The sequence below is a fragment of the Psittacula echo genome (genome assembly GCF_963264785.1).
Source record: "Psittacula echo genome assembly, chromosome: 22".
NCBI lineage: Eukaryota > Metazoa > Chordata > Aves > Psittaciformes > Psittacidae > Psittacula > Psittacula echo.
The window spans coordinates 5870529-5892494 of NC_137758.1; the positions used below are offsets into that span (position 1 = coordinate 5870529).

The 21966-nt window shown below is 51.5% G+C and overlaps 1 protein-coding gene across 1 annotated transcript; it reads right to left on the reverse strand.

Annotated features, from left to right (window-relative positions):
* Positions 1-10277: 10277 nt before the first annotated feature.
* Positions 10278-21536, reverse strand: SLC16A4 (solute carrier family 16 member 4; the record flags this gene model as incomplete). The annotated part of the gene is made up of 9 exons (XM_080632937.1): positions 10278-10432; positions 14777-14870; positions 15592-15803; positions 17044-17583; positions 18108-18269; positions 18731-18874; positions 19747-19879; positions 20872-20978; positions 21521-21536. The coding sequence occupies 9 exons, from the start codon at positions 21534-21536 to the stop codon at positions 10278-10280; spliced, it is 1563 nt and encodes a 520-aa protein (XP_080489063.1).
* Positions 21537-21966: the final 430 nt, after the last annotated feature.

The following is a 21966-nucleotide window of genomic DNA, read 5'->3' on the forward strand; positions in this document are numbered from 1 at the left end:
GGGCAGAGAGCTGTCTAAATCCCTAAAACAGGTAAGGGGGTTTAAGAGGTTGAACTGAATTGTAATGTAAAAGAAGATGGTTTTGTTGTTCGCCTTTTTGTCCTCTTGGTTCTCCAGTTTGCTGACTGTTACTAACATACTTGCTTTGGATAATGTGCTGCTCCATCCTCTGCGGGGATGGGAATGAAGGAACCAACTCTTCAGTGTATCTTCTGTTTGCTTGGGATGTTCTTTGATGGATGGGGGGTTTCTCTGCCTACCTGGAGCAAGAAGCTGTGTGGGTGAATCTCCAGGTTTTCACTTGGCAAGCTAGAGCTCTTATTTTGACTTGATAAACTGCTTGAATTAACACTGCTTTAACCCAGAATGTTGTTCATCATTTGTATGTGTTGATATGGAAAGGCGAGCAATGATGAGGCAAAGCTGTTGATGTGTTTATGGGGTGCTGGTATCAGCATTTATGTGAAATGGTTGTAAATGGGAGCAATTGTAGATGTTGCTGGTGATGAGGGGAGCGGGGAGGGGAGACTCACAAGATGCCTTTTCTTCTAGAAGTTGATGTTTGTAGTTAAAATTCACATGTTTGCAATGTATTTCATGTTCTGTTGTAATGTGACCTCTGACTATGCTATGGTTTGAAGTGGCGTACAAAAGGTCTGGGTTTGGTGGACATAACAGGCGGCATGTTTCAACCTCTAACTCAGCTGGGTGGTTGATGCCAACAAGAGATGAGTGATCTGTTCGTGCATCCCGACTGTGGGAGGTGGTTTTGATGGGCTGGTTAGCTGCTTGGGCACGTGTTCCAAAGCCTGGGCACTCTCCCACTTTTTGGGTATGCTTTGACTTGGATTTCACTGTGTGTTTCACCAGGAGATTGTTCCCTGTCTCCTTTGCATTACGTATTTATTCTGGAGACTTGGAGGTATCGTGGGATGTGGTGTGGGATGCTGCTTCTGTGGTTGCTTTGTAATAGCGAATTGTTTTTCATGTGCTGGCTCTGCCCCTCTGCCTTCTGAATGGGTCAGAGGGATGCGTCAGCTGCCAGGTAAAGCCAGGCTTTTGTTAATACTGGTCTCTTTGAAGGGTTAAGTGCTCTATATGCATCGTATTAATTTGGCTAATGAGACTTCTGGGGAAAGTGAATTTATAAAGAGAGCCATTGAATTAACTGCACTGCGGTAGAAAGCGATGCAAGTGGATTAGACGGGGAACCGGTTATTTGAATTCACACGTTGCTTTAGAGTTGTGCTTTTACCAGCCACGGCTGAATTAATCAGGAAGTTTAAGACATCAGATGGCCCAGATTCTGCTCTTTGCTAACAGCAAGCTTATGTTCGCCTCATGCTGCTGGTTTACTAGGAAATGGCAAATGCTCTGTGAGGATACGCTCTCGGCATGTGTCCTGGTTTTGGGTGTGAGGCGCCTGCAGAAAGGCCGGGAAGAGGAGTGGAAAGTATCTTGGGCTGATGGCTTTGTGATTCCTGTTGTGTCTCCTTCTGTTAGTGTCTGGTAGCTGTGTGCTGGAGTGGAATTGTAGCTGGCTTGAGAACTGGGTGAAGTAAACTCTTAAGGCAGAGTAAGCTGCTGAAGGGCTCTTGTGATGGGTTATCCGGGGCCGATTAACAAGAGCCTGCTGGTGTCTGTCCTATTTGCTCATGACCTGATGGAGTTAAGGTGCCTCTTGAAAGAGCAGCGAACATGTACATGGGGGCACAAAGATCTTATCTGGCCCATCCTTTGTATCCCCCTCCAGGGATGTGTTAAGTAAATGTGGTTGAAAAATCAAGGTAGGGATGTGCCAAACGCAATGGTGTTGCTGTGGGTTGAGGAGCTGCCACCTCCCAGCCCAGCTCCTGTGCCTGCGCTGTTGTGTTGGAGCTCGTGTGTGTGTTCCTGGGGTCAGGATGGGTGCACAGATGAGCCGATGAGCCATAGGTTAATTGTGGGTGATGATACTTCACCTGCTTATCTCCCTGCCTTGACCTTCATACCGAGTTCTGCAATCGGATCTGAATATGGGTCTGTTGAGTTTTAGCTATCTCCAGTATTTCCTGTCCCCAGCTCCGGTGATAGGGCAGGTTGACTACAGCACCACGTACAACTGAACCCAGCATCCTGCCCCGAGCTGGCTCTTTTCCCTGTCGTTGCTGCCGTTGGTAGCAGGCGAGGTCTGGGACCTTGCAGTCTGCGTCTCCTTTCCTGTGCAAGGCTGTTCCAAGCCTGTAAAATCAGACGGTTTAGGGACGCCTGAGGACACGCAGGGTGCAGAGGGATTTCTGCTCACGGGCAGCCACTGAGGGCTCATGAAGGTGGTTCTTGAGCTCTGCCTCCCCGTGCACAGAACTTGGCCTTCGGGCTGTGCTGGGGCAGCCTGCGTGGCCAAGGGGTTGGGTTTGGCTGGTGCCTGCAGTGTAGGCAGAGCCCAGCACCATTGCCAGCATGGGGGCTTCAGAGCTCAGCACCACTGCCAGCATGGGGGCTTCAGAGCCCAGCACCACTGCCAGCATGGGGGCTTCAGAGCCCAGCACCATTGCCAGCATGGGGGCTTCAGTTCAGAGCCCAGCACCATTGCCAGCATGGGGGCTTCAGAGCTCAGCACCATTGCCAGCATGGGGGCTTCAGTTCAGAGCCCAGCACCATTGCCAGCATGGGGGCTTCAGTTCAGAGCCCAGCACCATTGCCAGCATGGGGGCTTCAGTGCCCAGCACCATTGCCAGCATGGGGGCTTCAGAGCTCAGCACCATTGCCAGCATGGGGGCTTCAGTTCAGAGCTCAGCACCATTGCCAGCATGGGGGCTTCAGTTCAGAGCTCAGCACCATTGCCAGCATGGGGGGCTTCAGTTCAGAGCCCAGCACCATTGCCAGCATGGGGGGCTTCAGTTCAGAGCTCAGCACCATTGCCAGCATGGGGGGCTTCAGTTCAGAGCTCAGCACCATTGCCAGCATGGGGGGCTTCAGTTCAGAGCTCAGCACCATTGCCAGCATGGGGGCTTCAGTTCAGAGCTCAGCACCATTGCCAGCATGGGGGCTTCAGTTCAGAGCTCAGCACCATTGCCAGCATGGGGGGCTTCAGTTCAGAGCCCAGCACCATTGCCAGCATGGGGGGCTTCAGTTCAGAGCCCAGCACCATTGCCAGCATGGGGGGCTTCAGTTCAGAGCTCAGCACCATTGCCAGCATGGGGGGCTTCAGTTCAGAGCTCAGCACCATTGCCAGCATGGCAGAGGTTTGGTGCAGGATGAGCTCTTCAAACACTGAGCTGCTGTCACGGAGGCTTGCAGGGACAGCAGTGAGGAAGGGAACGTTCTTGTTTCTGCGCTGCTCTTGGGTGGCTGCAGACAAGCTCCGTGTCTCCTAGCTGCAGCCCAGCCCCTCGTGCACTAACACGCAGCAGCAGGGATGCCTTCCCTGCTGTCGGATATCCTTTACCAAGTGCCTTGGCTCTTTCCCCTTGCTCACAGACGTGTGTCCCTGCAGCAGGTTGAGGCTGGTCCTGGCTACCCCATCCCTGCGACCGGCCTTATCTCAGCCAGCGTGGCTGTAGTTCCATTTCCTGCTTGACCCAAGGCTTGCGGGGTTGGGGATCAGTTTGGATGCATTATATTAGTCACTGGGGTGTGGTACAGACAGCAGCTCCCCTGAGCCAGAGCACAGTCCTTGCCCTGTCGTGCCCACGTGAGGAGTATCTGTAAGGGAAAGCCTTGCAAAGCTCAGTGCTGGATGGGGAGGCAAAGTCTGGCTCGCTTCAGAGATGGAGACTTTGACCCATGAATTACTTCTGAACCTGTCTGTGGCCATGAGCAAGAGCTCCCATCTCCTCTGTGGCCACTGCAGGCTTAAAAGCTTTTCCGTGAGGAGCTCGTAGCTAAAACCCAGCCCGAAAACCCCACTCCCCACCTCCTGTTGGAGGCTTTCATCTCCCTGGAGGTGAAGCTTTTCCAGTCAGGCTTTGCTGACTTGGAGCCTCACAACCTCTGCATCACAGACACGGCTGCAGGATGCGGTCCAGGCAGGGAGGGAAACAAGCACCAGGGAAAAAGAAGCCAAACGTTGCTGTTATCAGCGTGTGGAAGAGCAAGTAAAGAGCTGAAACCACACGTGCTCTCTGCCAACCATGCGGGCGAAGGAGGAGCAGCCTGGTTTCCTGCTGCTGGAAGCTCGCGTTGTCACATCCTCACCCAGCCATTTTCAAGTGCTTTTTGCCTTCTTCCCATGGCTGAAGGTCAAAGCAGAGACCTCAGCAGTGTTTGTAGCTGGAGAACCTTGTTCGGGGTGTGTTGTGTTCCGCTGCCCAAAACCAGACCTGCTGCAGCCGTGAGAAAGCTTCGTGTTCTCCTTTAAAACCTGAGTTGTTTTGATGAGGAGCCTCCTACAAAGCTGCTGTTTCTCCAATACCACCGTAGGCAAGAAGTCTTGTAGTGGGTTTGTGCATAAAGCATGGGAGATGCTGAGAGCAACGCAAGATCCCAGGGGATGGGTTAGTCCCTAAACTTCTTGCCCCTTACCCTGGTCTCAGGCCTTGGAGCAGCGGCGTGGCTCCTGGTCAGCTCGCCAAGCTCATCTCCAAGCTCCTGTCATTGGAATATCACAGAGATATTCCACATCCAGAGCTCCTGTGTGTTGGAGGAATGACGGAAGGGATTCCAGCCCAGCCCTTGGAGGGGATTTTATCGCGAGAGAAAGATTGTCACTTGTTTGTGTTCAACTTTGGGACCAACTCTGTGTTTAGTGCCTGCGTTTATCAGAGAGGAGCAGGGGGGAAGCCCAGGCCTTAGAATCATAGAACCATAGAATAGTCAGGGTTGGAAAGGACCTTGAGATCATCCAGTTCCAACCCCCCTGCCATGGACAGGGACACCCCATACTAAACCATGGCACCCAAGGCCTCATCCAACCTGGCCTTGAACACCGCCAGGGATGGAGCATTCACAACCTCCCTGGGCAACCCATTCCAGTGCCTCACCACCCTCTCAGTAAAGAATTTCTTCCTTAGATCCAATCTAAACTTCCCCTGTTTCAGTTTGAACCCATCACCCCTTGTCCTGTCACTACAGTCCCTGATGAAGAGTCCATCCCCAGCATCCTTGTAGGCCCCCTTCAGATACTGGAAGCTGCTCTGAGGTCTCCACGCAGCTTCTCTTCTCCAGGCTGAACAGCCCCAACTTTCTCAGCCTGGCTCCATACAGGAGGTGCTCCAGCCCCTGATCATCCTCGTGGCCTCCTCTGGACTTGTTCCAACAGTTCCATGTCCTTTTTATGTTGAGGACACCAGAACTGCACACAATGCTCCAAGTGAGGTCTCACGAGAGCAGAGCAGAGGGGCAGGATCACCTCCTTCGACCTGCTGGTCACGCTCCTCTTGATGCAGCCCAGGATACGGTTGCTTTCTGGGCTGCGAGCGCACACTGCAGCCGGCTCATGTTCATTTTCTCATCGACCAACACCCCCAAGTCCTTCTCTGCAGGGCTGCTCTGAATCTCTTCTCTGCCCAACCTGTAGCTGTGCCTGGGATGAGGTGCCTTGGTTACCAGAGGGTTATTATCAAGGAGAGAGGCTGTGAGAGCACGAGGCAGGAGGGGTTATTTTGTCTGCTGAGGAATGGCTCAATCTGTGTTCTAAAGCTCGACCCTGACTGTCACTGACCCACAGCAGGTTTCCTCAAGCACAGGGAGGAAAGGAACCTGCAGCTCATAGCCAGGGCCCTCAGAGGTGTATGGTGACCGAATAGAATAAGACTATAGAAGAACTCCAGTGTGAGTTAAGGAGCATGTGTGTGACCTCTGGCTGCACCAGCTTCCATAGCTTTGATAGACCTGGGCTGAGTCTTAGCAGCTTTTTATGCTGCTTTATGTGAAATCAGTTGAAGATTAAGACCATGCAGTGCCTACCTCTAAATCAGTGCTGCCCAAATAGCTGCTGGGTGATGGAGGGTGACCAGGACAGGGCTGAGATGGCAGCAGAATCCCAGTGCTCTTGTGTTATTCCCTTTCTGGCTACAGCTCTAGCTCCCAGAGCTGCCTCGCAGGATTATACCTTGGAATAAATCCCTGAATAAGGATGGAAAAGCACTTCCCCTCCCTGTAACTCCAAGGGAGGATGGTAGCCTTGCAGCAGAGATGTTTGGATGAGACAAACCCAGGTGTAACTTATTCCTTAACAGCACCAATGTGTGCTGGCATGAATTTTAGGGTTTTAAACCAACAAATCTATGTTCAGATGATTCCAAACCTGGTTTCTCCTCAGGCAGGCAGCCTGAGGAGCAAAAGATGAGCTTGGGGTCGGGAAATGTTACACCGAGTGATTCAAGATGGAGTGCTGAGGTTGTCATCAGTTCTACAGGTTAGGGTACTGTCTTGGAAAGATCTGTAGGAGGTTGTTATCCATTTCCTTCCAATAGGAAGTGCAGGGATGATGCTTGAGGTACATGTGGCTTGGGAAGCAGAAGGGCATCCCACCCTGTGCTCTTGGGCTTTCTTAGGAGCAGGGAGGAGGACTGGGAGGATGCTGCACTGTAACAGTCTCCAGTGCCTAAAGGGGCTGCAGGAAAGCTGGAGAGGGGCTTGGGACAAGGGCCTGTAGGGACAGGCCAAGGGGAATGGCTTGAACCTGCCCGAGGGGAGACTGAGCTGAGCTCTTAGGCAGAAGCTCTTCCCTGTGAGGGTGCTGAGGCGCTGGCCCAGGGTGCCCAGAGAAGCTGTGGCTGCCCCATCCCTGGCAGTGTTCAAGGCCAGGTTGGACACAGGGGCTTGGAGCAAGCTGCTCCAGTGGAAGGGGTCCCTGCCTGTGGCAGGGGTTGGAGCTGGAGGAGCTTTAAGGTCCCTTCCAACACAAAGCATTCCATGATTCTCTGATTCAAAGAAAGCATTTTTCATGCTGAAGATCGTTTTAAGCCGTTGCTGCTCATTTTCTCTACCCTGTATTCTGCAGTTGAGTAAAGGAGCAGGCGCGAAGAGGATTTGCCAAGTGAACCTGAGAGATGACAGCTTTTAAACTTGTTTGTGTCCCAGCAATTGTGCATTTAGCTGAACAGCATGTGATGCTCTTTACTATGCAGAACTGGCTTTATGGAGTTATTTGCAAGATGACTTCAATGGGATGGAAAAATCTTGCTCCAGGCAGATGTTCCCATCCTCATCTCTGTTTGTTTCTCTAATGTGTGTGTCGTGTGTATTTTGCAAGTAAATAAATGCCTTTTGTTTTGAGCAGCGAAGAGAACTAAAGCATCTCTTCTGTGCTTCCTTTCTCAGCAAAAGGCATGAGAGGAGGGAAGTGTTATCTGACCATCAGATGTTATCCTTAGCTTGCTCCCTTGCAAGGACAAAGGCTCCAAGACTCTTCTCCCAGTTCCCAGCTTGATGGTAGGACTGTGCAGGGCGGCTGGGAGGAGTTTCTCTTTACAGGGACTGGTTTCCTCAACCTCTTTGATAGGGAAGAGTTAATCAGGGCTAGAGACAGGTACTTTGCCTCTGCAGAGTTATGTTTTTGGCAGGAAAGGCTGGTGGTGCCCATCTGTGGGGTAAGATGCAGTGGGGAACGGGAGCTCCTGAGTTATCTGCCCCTTTGCAGAAGGAAAGAGGAGGGTCCAAGCACTTCGGAGACCCAGTTTTCTCACTAAGGGTAAGGAACTGGTTGCATGTGTTAGTCTGGAGAGGCCAGGGACAATTCTCCCCTCCTTAAAACCTGGAGGTTTTGAAGGGAGCCCATTTGTTGGAGCAGATGGGATGGGAGCTGCGGACACCGCATCCCGCTGCTCATCATTCCTTGGTGACAAAAGAGGTGAAAATGTAACAGAGCTTGTGTTGTAAGGAGGGTGGTGGTGAGCAGAGTGGCTTTATTTACAGGGAGACAAATTGATGAGAACATGGGGACAGGTGCTATAAATCAGGTAGAGCAAGAGCAGCAGGGTAAGGATGTGGTGTGTCGGCTTTTGCTCATCACTGGGTCTCACATTATTAATAGCAAACCCCACTATTGAATTCAAATATGTGTTAGAGAGATGCAGAATGAGAGGGAGTTTAAGCTTTTGGGTTGGATAACATGAAGCCAAGTGTTCCTGAGAGTGTCTGTTACAGCAGCAAACCGGTGCTGCTGGTGGTCTTTGTTCAGTAGGAGAGTGATGAACTATAATGTTCCATGAGGTGAACATGGAAGCTTCATTCCAGCTTCAATCTCAGCTGAAGGCTTAATGCGGACTTGAGCCATATAATGTATGGTACCCACTCACCCCTCTTAAACAACCAGTGCCTTAAATGCTTCTTAAATAGTCATCTTAAACCCTGGCTCTCCAGAAATGACCCATTAGAGATCCCTGGCAGTGCTCAAAGCCAGGTTGGATGGGGCTTGGAGCAAGCTGCTCCAGTGGAAGGTGTCCCTGCCTGTGGCAGGGGTTGGAGCTGGAGGAGCTTTAAGGCCCCAGCTTCCAACCCAGTCAGTCTGTGATCTGAGTATTCCTATTGTGGATACAGATATTAACTGGTACAACTGAACTGTGCCCTGCGTTTCATGCAGTGGTTAAGGTGTAAAAGGACCACTTCCGAAGTGTTTGCTGCCTGTGGATTCTTGCAGGAGTTGGGAGAAGCTGTGAAGCAGCATGTGAAAACTTAACCTCTTTGTAGCACTGATGTTCCCCAGCTACTGCAGATTGAAGGCTATTTTTTCCCCTCATTTGAGCACCCTTGTGTCGTTGTGTAACTTCTCAATTCAGCCCAGTATCTGTGAGGAATCCTTCCTGCCTGCGGCAATGTTTTAGCTCCTTAATACCTCTAAAGTGTTCTGTAGCTTTTTATTAAATATAGCCTACTTAATTTGGTGCTGGAAATAACCCATTTGACACTTTAAAGGAGTGTTTCTATAGGGAAACACCTCTCTTTATGTTTTAGTGTTTAAGGGTAATGCCAGTGGCTGGGATAGTGAGGGACCTGGGGGGTTCAGTCTGGAGAAGAGAAGGCTCAGGGGGGACCTGATGGCTCCCTACAAGTGCCTGAGAGGAGGATGGAGCCAGGAGGGGCTGGGCTCTGCTCCCAAGGAACAAGGGATGGGACAAGAGGAACCGGCCTCAAGCTGCACCAGGGCAGGTTTAGATGGAGCTGAGGAACAATTCCTGCCCCAGAGGGTGCTCAGGCATTGGAACAGGCTGCCCAGGGCAGGGCTGCAGGCACCGTCCCTGCAAGGGTTCACACCCCGTGGAGACGAGGCCTCAGTGCCATGGGTTAGGGGTGGCCTTGGCAGTGCTGAGGAGCGGTTGGACTGGATGGGATTAAAGGGCTTTTCCAAGCTGGTTGATTCCATGAGCCTATAAAACCCTTACGATCCCACACTGATATCAGATATCTGGTGGTAATGCCAATATCACAACCTCACAACTGGAAAGGAAGTCGAAGCAGTGATCAGTTACAGCTTGCCATCCAAATGAAACCTATAGGGTGCTGGTTGAGTACAGGCTCAGTGTTGCTGCTTGGTTTTGGAAGCATTGAATTGTATGTTCATTGAATCCCAGGGAATTGATGACCGGGAGGGTGCAGAGGAGGGGAGAGGGGTCTGAGAGATGGATGTGACATTTAAGCTTGTCATATTGTGGTGCTGGCTTTAATTAGAACTGGTTTTGCTTCCAGGTCCTCTGTGCTGTGGCAAATAACACGGTGCCTGGGAGACTGAGTGGCCGCAGTGCAGCATCCTTCTCACAGGAAGAGGGCTTTGTGGAACGACTGTTCTTCATATCCTCGTGGAAGTTTGATCCCTGTCTCTGTCCTTGCTAATTATTCCTATGTGAATAGATTAAGCTAAAATCTCCTGCTGGTTTTGGCACTTTTGAGGTCCCCATCCCAAGAGGTGAGTCAGCTTTGCTCTCTTATGGTGGCTGGGAGAGCTGGACGGGTGGCTCTGCAGCTCTGGAACTGAGCTGCCAGGCTGAACACAGCAGATACAGAAAGACATGGCTCAGGAGCAAAGTCCAAATGAAGCCGTGTCCATCTGGGCCGTTGGCCTTATTTTCCCCCATCAAATAATGCTTTACACAATGTATTTGTTGCATGGCTTTAATCACAGGTGCAGGAGGAATACCTGGATATACAAACTGTGAATCTGTCATCCCAACATTTTTACTTTTGCTGCTGTTTGTATTTCCTGGACCAGAAGGTCTGTGCTGGCAGTCGCTTTCCCACTGTGGATGCTATCAAAGACCATCCATGGCAGAGGGTTGGACCTACATGATCTTTCCGGTCCCTCCCAACTCAAACCATTCCATGTTTCTATGCTTTACAATGTCCACCACGGAATCACCTCAGCCAAGCCCGGGGCCGTTGTTCAGGTTGGCTTTTTTTAGCTTCCATTTCTGGGCCGAAGGCTCAAAGAAGAAAGAAATGGGTGAGATGAGAGCACAGGCTCCAGCAAAGAGGAAGGAGCAGACGTACGTCTGGGTGTAGTCATAGAGCCAGCCTGCAGGAGGAAAGAGCGGTATTAAAGCTGTTGGATTTTTCTCAGAGCTCATTCTGGGAGGTGGGTGGGAAGCAGGGATGTGTGCTCCCGGCTGAGAATTCCTTAGATGTTTCCTTGGAATTGTGTTAACTCTTCATGTGCTGCTGCTGGACTGTTACATCTTCTGCTGTTGGTATTAACCCTAACTTGTAGCTTGTTCTTCCCAGAGCTGACTTCTGATCCTTGTAGTGCACACGGGTTTTAATTGGATTGAATTTCATCCCTGCCTTTTTATTCCTGTTTAAATAAGTGGGCCAAAAGTAACCGCGGCAGCAGATGGATGATCCCACTGGACTAACGAGATGCCTTGCATGTGCTGGTCTCTGCAACATCTGGGCTGCAAAGTCCACATCCTTCTTGTGAGCAGACCCAGTTTAAGGCAACCTGTCTAACACGAGAGATCCCAGGCTGGGAGCTTGATGTGAACTTGCTTTAAAGTAGCTTTGGGAGCACTTAAAAGGGAAAAGTAAATTCCATAGAGGCTCAGGAATCGGTGAAGAGGCAGGTCGCCTTCTCAAGGGTTTTGTTTAGCTATGGCATAGCATCCTGTGTCTAGACAATGCTGTTAAAGGTGGGTAAATCCTCTGTTTAAATCTAAAACAGACAAAGTGATGGGAATGGCTGTTGCACCTGATAAAAGCCTTTATATAGTCCCAAATCTGGCCCGGGATGGTTGGATGTCCGGGGTGGGTTAGCAGCTGAGCCAGATCTGCTGCTGGCATAAAATGCAGCTCCTCTGGGGACATCCCTGGACTCGCACGATTTACACGAGCAGCAGATCTGGCCCAAATCTGGGAGTCTTAAAACCAGCTCTAGGCAGGGAGGGAAATAACAGAGTCCCTGGGGAGCCTGGTCTGAGCCGTGCCGGAGCGTTGCTGCTCTGTCTGGGAGTGCCACAGCCCTCAGGAGGAGAGGAAACGGTGCCAGTGAAATCTGGGCATTGCTGACGGAGCAGAGGTGCTGCTGTTTTCCCTGCTGTGGCTTCCGTGGCTGCAGGAAGGTTTTACGGGACCGAGGGCAGGCTGTGGGCTGTGCTGCCCTGCCCAGGGGTCTGGCCCCGTTGGCTCCTGCCTTTCTCAAGGGGAGTTCCAGCTCTGTTCCTTTTCTCAGGGTATGGGGTGAGCCGCGGCGGAGCTCGGGAAACAGGATCCCACGGTGGGGCCGTGGGTGCTGCTGCCATGACCCTGCTGGGTTTGCAGTGTTCTCCAGGGTGCGATCTGTGGCTGCTGTCTGGAAGTCTCTGGGATTTGGACAGGAAAAGGGCCTGGTCAAGGCCGGGTTGGACGGGGCTTGGAGCAGCCTGGTCTAGTGTAATGTGTCCCTGCCCGTGGCAGGGGGGTTGGAACTGGATGATCCTTTCCAAGCCAAACCATCCTGTGGCACTGACATCTGTAAGCGGTGCAGGACAACGCTCCAGCGGAGTCCTGATTTATTGAAATTATATTTAAGCATCTTTCAGAATGGTTTGAAATCTGGCGGATTTGGGGGGCTGTTGGAGGACCAGCATGGCCCCCCACCACACAGTGATCACCTCACCTCACAGTGATCGCCTTCCACCACATCACACCCCAGCTTTTCAAAGCACCTCTGGTGCCTGTGCCTCCGTTCCTCATCCTAATGAGAAAATCATTGCTGCTGGAGGAAGCTGAGTTAGAAGCTCATGGTGGGCGAATGCCAGCAAAGCAGCACTTTTGTCTTCCCATACCTGAAGGAGCTCCAGAAAACCTGGAGAGGGGCTTTGGACAAGGGCCTGTAGGGACAGGCCAAGGGGAATGGCTTGAACCTGCCCGAGGGGAGACTGAGATGAGCTCTTAGGCAGAAGCTCTTCCCTGTGAGGGTGCTGAGGCGCTGGCCCAGGGTGCCCAGAGAAGCTGTGGCTGCCCCATCCCTGGCAGTGTTCAAGGCCAGGTTGGACACAGGGGCTTGGAGCAAGCTGCTCCAGTGGAAGGGGTCCCTGCCCGTGGCAGGGGTTGGAGCTGGATGAGCTTTAAGGTCCCTTCAACCCAAACCAGGCTGGGATTCTGTGTTTAAACTGCGCTGCTGCTCTGCAATCAGAAGTTTTGTTTATCCCTAAGCAGCAATACCTGGTGTGAGGATGCAGGTAACACTTAAGAGCATCCCAACTCACGTGCCAGCACAGCTTTCAAATGATTCCATCCCCTTTCGCCACCCAGATTTGCTGGGGCTGGTGTTTGGGTGCAGGATGCTGGAACCTGGTTTGTAGCTGGGGGTAACAGGGTTTGTTTTATTTCGGTTGCAGGCTGAGGTACCGATTTACGCTGCTTTACGGAAATAGAACGTACTCGTCTCTCCTTAGCTTGCCTGTGCCTGCCAGATAACGTTTGTTCTGTCTTGTCCTGCTTTGGTTTGGGGTTTCTCAGCAGGGCAGAAGTGTCCAGCAGTGCTGGTGGGTGAGGAGCCGTGATGGAACCTTCAAACTCTTCACCCTGGGCTTTTGGTCAGGCTGCCTCCGGATGTAAGGGCTTGTACTTAAACAGATTTGCAGGTGAGTCACCTTTTGGCTGCAGTGTGACCAGGCTTTGTTCTAGTGTGCAAAATAAGCTTTTTTAACCTTGGTGGCTCTCATTATGCTTTGGGATTCACTGTTTGAACATTGTAATGCTAAAGGGAAGGTTTGAGGGAGGTCAGCAGCCGTCAGAGGCACTAAACCCCAGGATCCCACTTAGCATTTATATCCTGTTCGTATCCTGCAAGGAGCAGATCCTTTGGACACTTCTAGTTAGTAGCTGCTGGTCAGATTCAGTTTTCACACTTGATACTGCAATGGAAGAGAAAATTGCAGCATTCCTCTTGGATCACAAGCCTAGATCCTGAGCTCTGCATTGGTTCCCTCTCGCTCTGCCAGCAGGGAGATGGATCAGCGAGAGTTTTCCTTCTTGGCTTTATCTGGCTTTTATTTATCCCACCAGTATCAAGGAGACTGATTTCTATGGAAGGCTTTTTGCAGGAAACCTGCTTGCTTTACAAAAAGCAGACAGGGTGTTCACAGGGTGAGTGGTTGGCACTTCCAAAGGCAAAAGGCTTGCAATTAGCGCAAATATATTGGAAGCGTATGCAAGTGTAACCACTACGTTAGCACGTGTGATGCATGGATGAGAGAGAACCCAGTTATTTAGCTCTTTTTATACTGTATGTTACTGTGTCAGGGAATTTACTGTGATGGTTGTACAGGGATTGCTTTTGGGTAGATATACATCTTGTATCGGTGGAAGAGCTATCCAATAGAGGCTATGGATCACTGTGACAGCGGAAGGCATGCTGTCAGTGAAACACTTTAGTTGCTTGAAATTGCATCCACATTGAGTTTTATATTGATTAGGGAAATCAATCTGGTGGTTTCCTCACATTAGAGCAGCGTTGCTAAACCTCTGCATGGAGCTGGGGTTTACAGCCTCCTTGGCAGCTTTGAGCAAAGTGCCTCTGCAGGCATGGGGCAGCTGATAGCAGGGGCAGGAAACAATGCATGAAGAGCAAGTCGCCAGGTTCTATTCAGGATCCACTTGCTAGGTGGGTGACGGGACATCGTTCACCCTGCGCTTTGACACTGCAGCCCGTCCTGGTTGGTTTGCATCAGGAGGACCTCAGAAGAGCTCAGTGGTGGTTCCAGCGATGAGGTATGGCTGAAGGGTCATGAGGGAAAGGAAAAGCTTTGGTCCTGGCCAAGATGTTTGGAGGAGAACAAGCCCCTTGCTTGTAAGCAGAACCTGGAGCCTCACTTCTAAGCACTTGAAATCTGCCAGATACTGAGAACTGCCTTGGTTTTCTGGCACAGAGAGAAAGGAAAAGCTTTTCATCCTCCTTATCTTTGGGCCCAGGAGCTCCTGTGGCTGAGCTGTGTAATCTTCAAAACGAGATTACAGAGACTTCTCCTTAGGTTTCAGTGCCTCTGCTTGATATGGGACTGCTGCTGAGCCTGTCCTTGCTCTGCCTTCCTCTCCTCCAATCCCTCTGTTCCAAGTTCAAGGTTATAATGCTCGCTTGGGGGTAAGATCCCTGGCACTGTGGTTGTTACTCTTCTGCTGTGTTAAAATGTGGTGATGGGGGGGGGGGTATATGTTTAGCTGCTCTTTTTCCATGCTGCTTTTTGCCAAACTAGTTGGGTTTTGTGAATTCCTGAGCAGAATTTGTGTAAAAAGAGAAATATCTGAAATGTGGTTGTTTTTCACCCCCCCACTTAGGCACAAGAACCATCCTTGGATGCGCATGGGTAGAAGAGTGAGCCACCAGCGTGTTGTACCATGGGCTGTCTGTGGTGGGTATGATTATACATCACGTAAGAGTTACCTGCTAGAGGAGGTCCTCCAACTGCTGCTATCCCAGCGAAGAAGGCAGCAAACCCCAAGTAGCTGTGGAGGTTTTGCACTCCCACGAGATCCACCTGTTTGCAAACCGAAATGGGTAATTACCGAGTTCAAATGACTCAGTGTGTGAAAGCACAAGAGAGCATTTTATTAGTATTACTATTTTTACCGGCGAGCATCCTCTTCAGCTGCAGTTTCGAAAGGACTTTGCACCTCAAGGTCTCATCCAGCCTGGAAGCCGCTCGCCTCCTTAAGGCCAGCATGGAAATGACTAGGATGGGAGATGCTTTTCTGCCTTCCAGCTGCTTGGGCAGCTCCTGAAACAAGAACCGCTGCTAAGGCTATGAGGAGGGTGTTTTAAACTCTGAATTCCTCCCCAGAAAGAAATGCCAAATGAGAATGATACCTCCATATCCTGATCCTGTGTGACTGCTCTGTGTGTGTTATAGGTAATTCTGGGACTGGGAGGGGATGCGCACAACCCTGTCTTAGCATTAGGAAGTGAATGGATTCATCCCAATACCTATGAGGTGGAGTGGTCTCCCTTAGAAAGGAGGACGTGGAAGGCAATTAAAGCCAGGTCATCACAAATCTGCAGTCAGTTCCCAGTGTTTCTGTTACATCTGGGCTGTGGATACTAGTAAGTGGGGTGGAGAGAAGATCAGGGGCTCCAAAGGTGGGGAGAGCCCTCTCAGGCAGGTCTGGCTAAAGCAGCTTTATGGAAGGGGTTTGGGATGATGTGCGAATACTGCTGGAAATGCCACATCTGATGCTTTATTAACAAAACATCCTACTCACCAGCACAGGGAGGACCAGAGCCATGAACCCACCGCAGAAGACAGCAAAGGCCACCACATAGGTCATGAGCAACGGGAAGGTGGTGGCCAGAGGACAGAGCAGGTTAGTGATGCCGCTGAGGACAAGGTAAGCCGCGTGGTAGTGATACTTCTTGGTCCAGTTCTTGTCAGCCACCCAGCCTGAGAGGAGCTGGCTGACCATCTCCGTGATGCCTGCAGGGAAGAGGAGTCCACCAGAGCCTCAAAGAAGACTTTATTTAGTCTTTAGTTTGCTATTTCGCACTAAACCCCATCTCAGTCCCACCCGCTTGCTGCAGGGACGTGACTGCAAAGGGCTGGGATGCTGGGAAGTTCCAGGAAGGTGATTTTAGACTGATGTAAAATTAATGTTCGAGGGGTTTTTTATCCCTTTTGCCTTGGTGCCTGCTATTGCCAAGTGCCTGTGGGTGCACCAGAGGGGTCTGTACAGATTCAATTAAGGGCTGTGCACTCAGTGGAAGACTCTGCAATGCCCTTTAGTAAAACTAGGCAAGAGAAGCTTCCTCTTTGAGCTCTCTTTTGGGACGGAATAAAAGCTGAATGTTAAGAAGAAAGATGCTGATGAGATGGTCATATCTATAAGGAAGCTGAGGAGGACAGAGACCCTTTTTGAAAGGCTCAGCAGACTTTTGATACTTGGTTTTTACATCTCTTGTTCCATTTGCTTATGAACTACAGATCAGAGGAGTGCTCACTGCCCGCTAATAGCTTGCTGACCATGGTGTCCCTCCCACTCTTAATCCAAATGTCAGCCTAATTGCTGCCTTCTCCTTCTAGATGCCTTGACAGCATATGTCATTTCTAAATCTGATACAGAAGTTTATTTTTGCACAATAAAAACCTTTACAATGACTGAGGTTGGAGCCGCTTTCTTAACCCAGTGCGACTTTAATGTTAATCCCTACTTATCATCAGGCATGTCTGGGGTATTTTGGGGGGCTTTGGGTTGGTTTTCCCCCCCTTTAGAGGTGATGTGCCAAATTCAAATGGCTACATCCAAGTTAATGTTGTTTTCTTCCCTCTAATACTGTTTTTTTCCCTCTGCACACATTCCTGGGTCAAACTTGAGGTCTTTGAATGCCTGGATTCTGTGGCTTGTGGCTTCAGGCAAAGCAGGGCTGGTGGTGGGAAGGCTTTAGGAGGACAGATAGCACCTATGGGTTTGGAAACTGGTGTGTGTTCCGTGCAGCGAGGGTGGGGATCATCTAGCTTAGGCTGAGAGAACCACCCCCATGTGAGAGCGACTTGGTACATGTACAGAAGGCGCCGTTATATTTACAGAAGGGGGGGTATAGGCTGAAGATTTATTCTGGGCGTATTTGGGACTATTTCTTGGCAAGCTCTGTGTTGCTTCTGTTTCCTATTTGAGTATCAGTGTCATTATAAATGGCTTTAAAAGATTCTTTTTGCCTACCAGCCACTGAAACGAGGTAAGAGGCATCCATGCTGCTTATGCCCAGCGTCCTGGCTCTTGCTACCAAGTGGAAGGTGGGCACGAAGTAGGCCAAGTGGCAGAACAGAAAAGACCACGTGAAAATGTAGAAGATGGGATCCTTCAGTGGGGAGAAGTCGAGGAGAGGCTGAGCATCTCCTGTTTGGGTCCCTGGATGGGGTTTGTAGCTTCTCTTGGCCTCGGTGGCTCTTTCTGCTGAGCTCATGGTGGCTTTCTTGACCCTTTCCAAAGTATTTACAGGAGCAGGGACATCTCTGCCATGGGGCATCGTGGATCCCTCCGTGGTGGGAAGGTCCTGGGTGCCGTGAAGCTGTATTTCCTTGTGAGTGCTTCCATCTAAGCATCCATCGAGGGTCTCTGAATCCTTCTTTGCTGTTGAAGACCCGCCATGGTCTTGACTTTGAGCAGGGGGGCGTCGAGGTGGCTGGGTGCTGGCGGGGCGCAGCAGCATGCTGGAAGGCACCAGGTTTAACATGATGCCTCCAAAAACCAGGAGGGTACCTGAGGGAAGGCAGAAGATGCTATTTATTTTCCTTGGCGTGGGAAGGAAGGAGCACAGTAGGAAATGAGCTTTGAGAACAGGGCGTAGTGTGCAGTGAACATGGAGAAAGCTCTGCTCTAAGGAGGAGGTATCCCTATAAGCTGTTATTCCTGTTTTTTCCAGCTGGAAGTCCCTTCTGCTGTGATGCACACAACAAATCCAGAGCCGCCTCTGGGATCTGGCAGCTTGGTTTGTTTCCCCTCATTAGGGAACGTGATGGACCTTCGAGGCGGCCTCGAACTGTCATCAAAACCAGGATTTTCAGTTCTGGTTTTGGTTTCTGAGGTGTCTGTTTTGCCTCTGACGTGATTTAATGACTGATTTAAGTGTTTCGTCATTACCAGGATGTCCCCAAACTATCCTGGAAGAGCTGCTCCTCAGCGCATCCAATGCTAAGTTTTCAAAAGAGCCTCTAACCCTGCCCAGATATCCTCAAACTCCCTCCTAATGCTGATGAATTAGAAGAAACGGGAGCTGGGCTCACCTTGCCAGCCATAGAAGTCGATGAGAAGCTGAGTGAATGGTGCTATGAGGAACGTCAGCCCCATCCCAGAGCGGGCGATGGCGTTGGAGAAGGCCAGCCTTGTCCTGCAGCGTTTGGCCGTCATCACCGCGGCTGCCTGGTAGAGGCAGGCGAAGCCCATACCTGTGGTGAGGGACAGAAATGAGATGTTCCTGCCCCAAAATGGAACTGTTTCTATCATGAGCTTTAGGGATTCAATATCACAACAGCCCAAGATCGTTGTCCGCAGAGTGGAGGGTTCATGGGCTGAAAGGGCGGCACTTCTGCTGGTGCAGTCACTGGAGAGCAAGGTTTCATGCGTGGTATTTAGTGTATGGGGGTATTGAGGCTGTGCACTGTTAGTAAGGGGTTTAAAAGGCCAGGATTCATACTGGGTCCAGAAAAAATCAAGGTTAGTTGAGATTAGTGTGTTGAAACTGGTATTTTACGCTCCTGAGCATGAAGCTGTGGCATTTCACACAGCATCCCATGGGAAGGAGCTGGGGATGCTCTGATAGTAAAGGAACTGCCTGGTGTGATGTTAAAGGAGCTGCTTCTACTCATGGTGCCCGGGGCAATCTGTGCCCGAGTCGCAGGCTGCTCACCCAGGAGGAGTCCCATGGAGATGCAGAGGAAGGGGACGCTGGTGGCCTGAGTGCTGAGCAGGCAGCCCCCAGCCACCACAGCGGCCCCGGCGATGGAGGTCGGCCGCTCGCCCAGCTTCCTGCAGACCACGGCCACGAGCGGGGCTGGAAGGGGAAGGAGGGACAAAGCTCAGGCTGAAGATGACAAAAGGGCTTGGGGACATGGATTGGGATCTGGTGCCTTAGGAAGTGTCCATTTGCCACCTTGGGACAGCGCGAGGGCAGGAACCCCTTCCACTGGAGCAGCTTGCTCCAAGCCCCTGTGTCCAACCTGGCCTTGAACACTGCCAGGGATGGGGCAGCCACAGCTTCTCTGGGCACCCTGTGCCAGCGCCTCAGCACCCTCACAGGGAAGAGCTTCTGCCTAAGAGCTCATCTCAGTCTCCCCTCTGGCAGGTTCAAGCCATTCCCCTTGTCCTGTCACTACAGGCCCTTGTCCAAAGCCCCTCTCCAGGTTTCCTGCAGCCCCTTTAGGCACTGGAGCTGCTCTAAGGTCTCTCTGGACTTGCTCCAACAGCTCCACACCGCTGTTATGTTGGAGGATGTGTTCATGCTCAGGACAGGATTAGTTTGGGAACGGTTATTATTCAGGAGAGCAGACAAGAGCCTTTGTAACCTGGGAGCTCAGGGGTTGGGGCAGGGGAAGGAGTCAAAGCCCAAACAGAGCCTGTTTCCTGATGTACACGGTGCTCAGCCACTGGGAGTTACTCAGGGGCTTCCTTGGAGGTGCCAGCATTGGTGTTAGAGGTGAGGCTTGGCCCTGGGTGTGGACAATAAACCTGGTACAGCAAGGTGTTGTGACACACACGATCCACATGCTTGGACCATGCTCCTAAGGCACACGTGGGCATCAGCCATGCCCAGGATGCAGCAGTCGGATGGAAATGGGATCCGCAGAGCATCCTCAGTGCCCACACATCAAAGCAAATGGGCTTGAGGTTGAGACGTTGCTCCAATCCCTACGGATTCCAGCTCACCTCCTAAGAAGCGCAGCGAGGACATGATGGAGCCGATCCAGCTGATCTGCTCAGAGGAGCCCCCCACCTCCTCTTGGAAAGCCACGAAGAAAATCCCAAAGGTCTTGAGCATCCCCATCACGAGTACATTGACCTGGATTGGAAGCAGATGCAGGTGAGGTGCCATAAACAGGAGGAAAAGCTTTTCCTTCCACTTTCCTTGTGCAGACAACTGGTGTTTTAAGGAGAAACAAGGTGGGACACATGAACTGGTGTGTGATGGGGAACACCAGGGGTGTGGAATACCAGCCGGTGGCCATGCTGCAGTTTCATCTTAGGCTCTCGAAACCACCTTGTGTGCAAACAGGCAGTTCCAAAGAAAGGGAACAAAATAACACCAGAGCCCAACTTTAAACACTGAAAATGAACCTAAATGGGGCTTATTACTATTGAAGGTGCTGGGCAGGGTGGGGATGGACATCAGCCGGGGCAGGTTCCCAGGCTTGCCCTGCCACAGGGGCAAAAGGCAGTTTGTGTCCTTAATGTTAACTCCCTCTTCCCCCCGGGTAGTGGGTGGTTAATGATTGGCAGGGAGTTACTTTGGATGGAGGGGAAGCAGGGAAAGTATTCCTGCGCTTCCCAGCTTTCCGAGCTGGGGGGATGGTGTCTTCCTCATGGATGTGCTGTTAGAGCCTGTGGCAGAGAGAATTAGCACCTTTAAGAGGTGTTGAGGTGCTGGCCCTCCCAGGAGAGAGGAATAGTGCGTGTGTGCTGCCTGCACCCAGTGCTGCTCTGGGGACCCAACTCAGCTCCAGTCCTTCACTGCCCCAAGGTGGGATCTTGCCCTTACCAAAGGCACTGTTGGGTCCGACACCCCAGTGCTGGTGTGTATGAGTAGGGAAGACTCATCTGAGCACTGCAAGCTACCTTTAAGCTGTGGGTTGGGCACCCTCATGTAAATCCCCTTCATAGGGGAAGGTGTCTGCTCAGCCCTGGTGTGATGGGTGATGGTGCTCAGGGTAGCAAAGCACAGCTGATTTCTGCCCTTCCCTCGATGGGCTCAGCCTGCCCCATCCTCTGCTCCATCAAGGTCTTTCCATCTTCCCCAGCTCCAGGAGGGTTTGGTTGAGCTTGTTCTCTGCTTACCAGGAAGAAGTGGAACACCACTGCCCAAGCGCACCCTCCATCCGCAGCTTCAGCCTTTGGGCAGTTCCCGGCTGCCGGAGCCTCCGGCTCTTCCACCTTCCTTTCTCCTGGGAATGAGAATTCCAGGACACATTAACAGGTTGCTCTGTTGCTGTTCCCGTGGAGGCATCAGCTGCCTTTGAGCCCTGCAGCTCCGCTGGTACTGGGGCAGGCACCAGTGCTTTGCATTCAGCTTGTGAAAGCTGTTGGGGGTGGGTGAAGCCTTTACCAACCTTTTGGCCACCAGATGGGAAGTTGCACATTTGCTGCTTGCAAACAGCTTAATATCCTGCAAACAGTTTAATATCCTTCCTCTTTCCCCCCAGATTATTGGAACCACTTGAGCTTTAAGGGATTTTAAGAGACAAGCACCTTTCTGATGCTTTAGGGTAGATGGTTTAGTTGGTTTGTGTCAAAAGTTGGGGGGTCACCGTCTACCTGTGTCCATCTTTGAGCTCTCATGGGAAGCTCTCCCTACCCTGTCCTTCTCTGCTTATCTCCCTTCCATCCTCCTGCCCATCCCACACCTCTGGCTGTGGCAGGATCCTGCCTCAGGGACCAACTGGATCCTAAAGGAGTCGGGGCTGATGAACCTGAAATGTTTCCTTACCCCCTTGCTGCTCCATGCTGGAAAATCCTCCTCAAAACAGGCGGTCGCAGAGAGGAATCATCTCTTCATTTGCTCCAGAGACTAAATCCCCCTTTCCTTTGGCACCCCAAAGCCCGGGCCTTCATTCCCCTCCAGTGAGGACGATGGTGTCCGACCTTCCCAATGAGCCCCACAGTGGGACACGGAGCCTGACAAGCGCTGGGGCTGAGTGGACGGAGCTCGTCCTCCTCCTCCTCTCGGGAGGCAGAGCCCAGCTAGCAAGGCCCCAAGGCCAGGAGTCCCTCCCCTTCCCTGGCCAGGAGCAGGAAGCTCTGAACTTTGGGAGCAGAAATCCTGCTGGGAGAAAAGAGGAAGGGTTGGAGCTGCAGGAAGAGCCCTGGGTCTTGCTGAGCAGAACAAGAGGTGGCAGTGGTGGCTGCAGGGGAGCAGAGCCCCGTCCCTGCCTG